Below are 7,784 nucleotides of genomic sequence, written 5' to 3'. Positions count from 1 at the left end.
TCTAAAATACCATAGTTTTATTTTTAATATTAAAATAGATAACTCATTATGAATAAAAAAGATAAATAACTTGTCATAATAATAAATGTCACTTAAATAATAGGATAGATAATCAAATTCCTAAAATATATAAGCAAAAAATATACAAATTTTAAAATATATTCATATGAATCGTTATTATTACAAAGCCATTATTTTGTAATATTTTTTAAACTTTTAAACTTTATTTCATTTGTGATATTCAAATTTATCTATAGTTTTTTTTTTAATATTTTTAATTTTATTTATAAAAAAACTATGGATTTGGTAATTGAAAGTATATCTTTTTTTTTTGATAAAGAGTAATTGAAATTTGAAAGTATATCAAACTCTGGTTGTGTCGTTGTCAAAGTCATCAACTAGAAAGACATGATGTTTGTTTGGTCTTAATTCTATATATAGTAATCTATTTTTGTACACAAACTAAAGTGATTACTTTAATTTAAATTGTGACAAACTAATAGTTAATGGTTAACAACATGTCAGGTCCTTTACTTACATTAGTTTATATTTTCTTTTAAATACTTTAACGTGATTTGAAATCTACTTTATTTTTATTTTTTATTTTTTATTTTTTATTTTTTTTTTGTACTTGTAAGTATTAGTGGAATAGAACTGGCAGATCAGATGTGATATCTCAAGAATCACTTGTGCTTGTTTTTTTCCCGAATGGAATCCACTTCAATGAACTTTGCAACCCAAAAGAAAAAAGGTTTTTTTTCCTCTATATATCGGAAAATAGTTTTTTAGTACTTTGAAAAAGTATATATATTTTATTAATATAATGTATTTGTCAGTTTTGAATGAAACCTTTTTTTTGGGACAATAGAAAAACATTGAAATCCTATAACATATACCAATTAAGATCATATAAATTTTTTTTGAAAATAAATTTCTTAATTTTTTTTTTGTGTTTATCATATTTGTAAAATAGTAAATTAACATATGTTACAAGTAAATCAGAAAAAATATTAAACCATCTCTAATGCCAACTTTTACTATAAAACCGAAAAAAGAAAGAAAGAGTGATTAATCCGTTCAGTTTATTTTGCCGATTAGAATTTTAGAGATATTTCATGAAAAACATTTTATAAAAAAAGAGAATGGCGTTTATTTTTTTCCTGATTTTATATAAATAAACTATATAAATCAATCGACAAGTTGACGAGGTCCAATGTATCTTAAGCAAAATTTGTAATTAATTCCAAAAGGAAAGAAAGAAAATATAAATACAACATTTCAGCCACGATAATTAAAATGAAGAAAATTTTCGATTAAATGGGATTAATCAAAGCGAGAAAAGTCGTCCATGACCGAATCAGAGATTCCACTGTTCAAATGCAGACGAAAAGCCAGAGTCCCTCCTGTCTTTCCTCATACGTTCCTCCATTGGTATAAATAAACTGCGTTCAAGATGCAAGCAAGAAAACCCATCTCGAAATTCTCAACCTTTCACCGGAGGATTTCCCGGAGAATCGTTCTCTGTGCATTTTTCTCGCCGGTTCTTGTGTTGGGTCGTCGGAGAAAATGGCGGTGGCGGAGAAAGAGAGTAACTTGGAAGCTGGGTTGCTGCAGAAGGATCAAAGCGACAATGAGGAGTGTCGTATCACTCTCGTTGTGCTCTTCAGCACGTTTGTTGCTGTTGCTGGCGCATTCTGCTTCGGCTGTGCGGTGAGTGTTCTATAATGTCTGCGAACTATTTGACGAAATGCCAATTTGGGATTTTTATTTTCTGTTTGCCTTTTTTTTTTCCAAATCCCAAATCAAATGCTTAATCGCACGAAAAGTTCTTGGCTTTTCCTTGCAACTGTTTCACATTGTTGATACGTATTCGGACATGTACATATACGAAGAGTTCTTGGATTTTGTTTACTGTTCCATTGAAGTAGCTCATTCAGAACCTGCTCTCTATCTGCAGATTATCTAAGCGTATAAATATGTATCTTTGAGTGTATACAAGCAGATGTATGTAAATGTACATGTAAATATCTCCATCTGTACATGGAATGAATGAACATGAACTGGTTTCTGTAGAATATGACTTCAAACTCATGAACATGTGGTCGGTTTTCGCAGGCGGGTTACTCATCGGCTGCTCATTCTGGAATCACAAAAGATTTAGGCCTCTCTGTTGCAGATGTATGCCATCACAACTGTTTTCTCACAATTCCTTCTCCTTTTATGCTATTTTATTTGAATCGATGTTTAAATATCGGTAAAGTATTACTTGGAGCATTCTTTTCTTTTAGAATTTTATCTTCTGATGCATCCGTATATGTATCTATTCTTTCTGCAGTATTCAATGTTTGGGTCAATAATGACATTTGGAGGGATGATCGGTGCTGTATTCAGTGGGAAGGTTGCTGATATTCTCGGTCGAAGAGGGGTAAGTTTATTGTAACTTATAAGACTGATATATTTGTGAATGTATACTTTCCAGACAATCACGAAGAAATACCCTTTTGATTTTAAGTTACTAATATTTGATTTCTCTGTTGTTTCTTGCAAAATCAGACAATGTGGTTTGCTCAAATTTTCTGCATTTCGGGTTGGCTTGCAATAGCATTTGCCAAGGTTTGCAATTACGATATTCTCTTTTACGTCGTTCATCTCCATCTTGCATTTTGTTTCCTATGGAAATGATCTTTCTAATGGTACTTCAAGATTGTAACTCTTATCAAAAACAATTTGTTTTCCTATGTATAGAATTCACTGTGGCTGGATGTCGGAAGATTATCGTTAGGATACGGAGTTGGTCTATTTAGCTACGTGGTAAGTTGGTCGTCTTTGTGTTGTCTCTGGTTTCTGTAGGTATATGTTTACTAAGAGATTCCTTCCTGTGCAAGCAGATACCAGTCTATGTTGCAGAAATAACACCAAAACATGTCCGAGGAGCTTTTGTTTTTGCAAATCAGGTGAGGAAGAGACAAATACGGGCCAACTATTTCAGATATAATTTCACAGTTTGCTTATATCTCTCTGTGATTTTCTTTAAAATGTAGATGATGCAAAACTGTGGGATTTCACTTTTCTTCATCATCGGGAACGTCATTCACTGGCGTACATTGGCGCTTATCGGTATGCTTAGCCTTTCGTCGGGGATTTGTCAATTACTTAAGAGTGGTTAAAGACTAAAGTATCCTAAATTCACGATTCTTTCATCTCAGGATTCCTTCCATGTGCTCTGCAAGTTGTGGGTTTGTTTTTCATCCCGGAGTCTCCAAGATGGCTGGTAAGCCCGAAATCATCAGACCCTTCAGAGTTTTAAACCCGAAACCGTTATCTTCTTGGAGAAACGAATACTCGGTGTTCATGATTTTCGTTTAAATTTTCCGCAGGGTAAATGTGGACGAGAAAAAGAATGTAATGCTGCATTGCAACGTCTCAGGGGACGTGATGCTGATATATCTCGAGAAGCCAATGCTATCAAAGTAAGAGTTTATTCAAAGAAGTACCCGAAGAAGTTGCCTTAGATTTAACTGTCTATGAATCGGAAATAACTAATTCTTTCTCAAATTCCCTATAGGACACCATGGACATGTTTGGTCAAGGGCCGAGATCCCGAGTTATGGACTTATTCCAGAGAAGATATGTTCCATCCCTAATTGTAAGTTTTCGGAATAAACTATTATCCTAAAAAAACACGTTTATTTGCAACACCGTAATAATGAATGTTTGTAAATATTTTTCAGATTGGCATTGGACTTATGCTTCTGCAACAGCTCTCTGGAAGCGCCGGTTTTACATACTATGCAAGTAGCTTATTTGAAAGTGGAGGTAAGCAAAATAACCGATTTTTTCTTTTTTTGAGTTAACATGATGATGAATCTTTAACCTTACAAATCTGTAATCCCCCTTCTTCTCATTACAGGGTTTCCGAGCAGCATAGGTTCGACCATTCTTGCCATAATTATGGTACATTTTCTACCCCTTGCACATGCTGCAGATTCAATAGAAGATATGTTATGTATGCGTGTGTGTTAATGTATATGTCCTCCATTACAGATACCAAAATCCATGATGGGTCTGATCTTGGTGGAGAAAATGGGACGGAGACCGCTTCTCATGGTAACGATTTTGGACATTATATCCTCGAGTGATCATAATTATGTAACGAAGAACAACAAAAAGGTTGAATCTTTTATAACAAATAAGAGTTTTTTACAGGCTTCTGCTGTTGGGATGTGTCTCTGTGGCTTGCTCCTCAGTGCTTCCTTCTGGTTCCGGGTAATGATACCTTAAAACCCTTAAATGGAACGAATATACGGTTTTCGGCCCTCGGGTTTTATATGAACGAATTTCTTGTAATCAACATGTGCAGTCAATTGGCATTCTTGATGAGCTCACTCCGATATTTACATGCGTTGGCGTATTGGTAAGTCTTGATCATCCTTCAAGAAAACAAACTACTGCAACCTCTAAAATCCGTGTTTCCCTTTCGTATAAATCAATTCTAATCGACGTTGTTTCTCCGAAAATTAGGGTTCTATAACGACTTTCGCCATGGGGATGGGAGGGTTACCATGGATCATAATGTCTGAGGTAAGCGGAACTTTTCCTCGTTTTTTCATCCGGGCATTTCTGGAACTCGGTCCTTGAAACGAGTGTCTGAATCATTTCCTTGCGTTCAGATATTTCCGATGAACGTTAAAGTCTCGGCTGGAACCCTAGTTACCTTTGCCAACTGGTCAGTGGGCTGGATCGTAACATACGCATTCAATTTCTTGCTGCAATGGAACGAATCAGGTAAACATATATATATATATGTATAATGTATGTATACGATCAAATACATGATGTTGCAGATTCAACAAGTTATTTTGTCTGAAATCTGAAATGGGTGTGAAATGTTTTGCAGGAACGTTCTTGATTTTCGCTGGTGTGTGTGCCGCAACTATAGCGTTTGTGTATATGTTGGTGCCTGAGACCAAAGGAAGAACACTGGAAGATATACAATCTTCTCTTTCGGATTTTCTCCAATGAGAAATTTCTTAAGCATGGAATTTAAGATTCGGTTATTGATTATATTCATTCTTTTGCTCTTGAAAATCGAGGGCCACAAGACGATTTATATATATACATATATATATATATGTATGTATGTATGTATGTGTATATATATATATATATATGTGTAAGAGGGTTTAGTGATAGTGTCTTGTAAGAGTTCTTTGAGTTTCAAGTTTGCATATATAAATATCCCACACTTCCTCAACACATTGTATCCACGAGGCATCCGTATATATACATTAGAAGCAAACCGTCGTTCATCAAAGCCGAGATCTAAGTTCCCGATCCCATGTCATGCATCAGAGTGAAAATGTCATGACTTATACAAAGCATACTGAACCCAACATCCAACATCACAGGATCGAATCATGAAAGTTGGCTAAATATACTTTCATTTCATCTCTAAATAGAACTACCTCAAAGAACCCACAAAAAGAACTACGCTACAAGATTAGTTTAAAGAGAACTTACGAGGAAATCGGGAGCATGCAGACAAAAACAAACACGGCTTCTCGCGGTGCGATGGACTCTCTTCACAGAGGCATGATGTTCTCAGCATGATCCGAGAAAGTCCAGATTCTACAAAGGTCAATTGGGAATCCAATATCTCTATTTCTTCTATATCCACGATCTTCGATGCCTTCAATCTCAACACTTCTGATACTATTTCCCTTGACATTGTAGTAGGTAACATAGAACGGACGATCAAAATACATTGGTGCAAAGATAATTTCATGGGAACAAGTGATGCCAATGACAAACAGATTTTTATGATCGAAGTACTTATGCCAAGCATGTATCTTGGACCATTCGTGTTTCTTAGCATCCTCCAGAATCCACAAATCATAACCAACAAAAGATCCTCCGTCAGCAATAGCTACTTTCCCCTGGTAGTTTATCAAAGTTAGACAGAAAAGACGCGACTTTTCTACATCCCCCAGAAATCTGATAGACCCAAACTCTTCAGATCTCACATCGAAGCTTACCAACACAAGTTCGTTCATATCCTTACCGGTGCAGGCTCCATAATATACAACTCCATTGACGCATTCCCCATCAGTTCCAGGACAATGAGGAACGCTACATTCTATCATTCTCCACTTTTCTCGAGCTCCCAATGTCAAAACTTGATGCTCCCCCGCTGCAACGTGCTTATTGTGGTGGAGATAATAAGCCGATAACTGCGTCATACACAACACTTTGTACTGATGATTGATCGGATCGTATCCGAAAAAGCATGTTATACCCTTTCTTCTAGATTTGATTTTGGGTAATGTTATGACCTGTCCTGTTGTGGGGTTACATATTAGCAATTGAACAGCAGCATTAGACAAGACTCTAGACAAGATCAAGCCGCCGACAGAGCGAGACGACATGTAGCACGACTCCGGAACCAGACATTTCCTACGATTTAGCGAAGACAGGGCATTGTCGTAAGGCGAAGAGGAGAAGAACAACATACTGTTTCTGTTTGATAATGTGAAGAGGAAACGCGGACGAGTCAGTGACTGAGTAAGGAACGAGTTGATGAGATCTCGACGACGAATGATTGGTACAAAGAGCTTCGACGCAGAGACGACCCTCACTAGGGATTTCGCAGGCAATCTCAACAGAATCTCCATCTTCAATTCCTGAGGAATTGAACCTGCGTCTTTTAGTTCCCCCGAGGTTTTCGGAGTCTGCGTACTCCTTTCGACCTTCTTCTTCATCTTCATCTTCTTTTTCTCCCTTATGCAATCCTGCTTTGGCCTAATCATGGCGTCGAAGAACCCTAAATCCCTAGGCTCAATCTGATTATTTTCTTCTTTTACATGTTTTTTTGCAGCTTTTATATTTTACATTCGAAATAGTATTTTTTTCACGTGTGAAAATCCTTTAATATGAGACACGTGCGAATATCCTTTAATGTGAGGCACGTGCGAATTCTGCATTTAGATAATGTAAACGTTCGCATCTAATTGATCTCGTCTAATCCATTAAAGTATTTAGAAAAGTATAATGAGTCCAAAGTAAAGTCCGGAAAGTATCTTTTATACTGGGTTCAAATCAAGCATGGAGATGAACATTCACATGGACTTTCCCCAATCTTATGGGAGATGTAGTCGGGTTAAAGTAACTTCCAGATTATTAAAAAAAAAAATCTTGCAATTTTTTTTCGTTTAGAATTAACCAATTTAGTTACATATTGATTTAACATTTTTTTTTCTTTCTAAGATTTATTATATAGATAAAAATTCTTACCGACTAGACTATTCGTCCAATTTTATATTTGTTTTGAATTTTTAGGTGTCGATTAAAATTTCTTAAAATTCATTTTTTATAAAAAAAATCTATTTATAAAAATTGCTTTGATCTATCTGTCATTTATTTTACATATTTAGGTAGTGTTAGAAAAAGGCGATTATTTTTTCATATCACTCCATTAGATTCAGCTTGATTCGATTTTACATAATTAATTCGAATATCTATCCAACCCTACTTGTCATGTGCAGTATTTTGCTGAACCACAAGCCCACTTCTGGTCGGCTAAGAATGCTTAGTGATAAGATGGTTTGGTGATATTATATAGAGTGGCCATTTCGATTTCGGTTTTGATTATATTCGAGTTTTGTTATTTTGGTTACAGAAAATTATAATCATTCAGTTTTTATATAAAATTCGGTTCTAATTCGGTTTTTTCTTATGAAAAACTCATTTTTCCAAAGAAATTGTCAAATTTTTTTGGTTTTTTTTAA

The 7,784-nt window shown here is 35.3% G+C and overlaps 2 protein-coding genes across 2 annotated transcripts; one reads left to right on the top strand and one right to left on the bottom strand.

The window, feature by feature from the left end:
• Nucleotides 1–1,349: 1,349 nt before the first annotated feature.
• On the top strand, nt 1,350–5,254 carry LOC104821020 (sugar transporter ERD6-like 3). The gene is made up of 18 exons (XM_010551737.1): nt 1,350–1,710; nt 2,116–2,178; nt 2,336–2,425; nt 2,554–2,613; nt 2,746–2,811; nt 2,889–2,954; nt 3,042–3,117; nt 3,207–3,271; nt 3,378–3,470; nt 3,566–3,646; nt 3,732–3,816; nt 3,911–3,954; nt 4,045–4,107; nt 4,207–4,266; nt 4,361–4,414; nt 4,522–4,581; nt 4,671–4,785; nt 4,898–5,254. The coding sequence occupies exons 1-18, from the start codon at nt 1,567–1,569 to the stop codon at nt 5,020–5,022; spliced, it is 1,410 nt and encodes a 469-aa protein (XP_010550039.1). The 5' UTR covers nt 1,350–1,566; the 3' UTR covers nt 5,023–5,254.
• A 9-nt stretch (nt 5,255–5,263) lies between these two features.
• Nucleotides 5,264–6,864, bottom strand: LOC104821025 (putative F-box protein At5g15670). The gene is made up of 2 exons (XM_010551749.2): nt 6,512–6,864; nt 5,264–6,337 (listed from the first exon to the last, which is right to left on the bottom strand). The coding sequence occupies exons 1-2, from the start codon at nt 6,804–6,806 to the stop codon at nt 5,583–5,585; spliced, it is 1,050 nt and encodes a 349-aa protein (XP_010550051.1). The 5' UTR covers nt 6,807–6,864; the 3' UTR covers nt 5,264–5,582.
• Between the last annotated feature and the right edge of the window lie 920 nt (nt 6,865–7,784).

The sequence above is a fragment of the Tarenaya hassleriana genome, unplaced genomic scaffold, assembly GCF_000463585.1.
Source record: "Tarenaya hassleriana unplaced genomic scaffold, ASM46358v1 Cleome1, whole genome shotgun sequence".
Lineage (NCBI taxonomy): Eukaryota > Viridiplantae > Streptophyta > Magnoliopsida > Brassicales > Cleomaceae > Tarenaya > Tarenaya hassleriana.
Note: the sequence above shows the minus strand (reverse complement) of the source record. Positions and strands in the feature narration are given on the sequence as shown.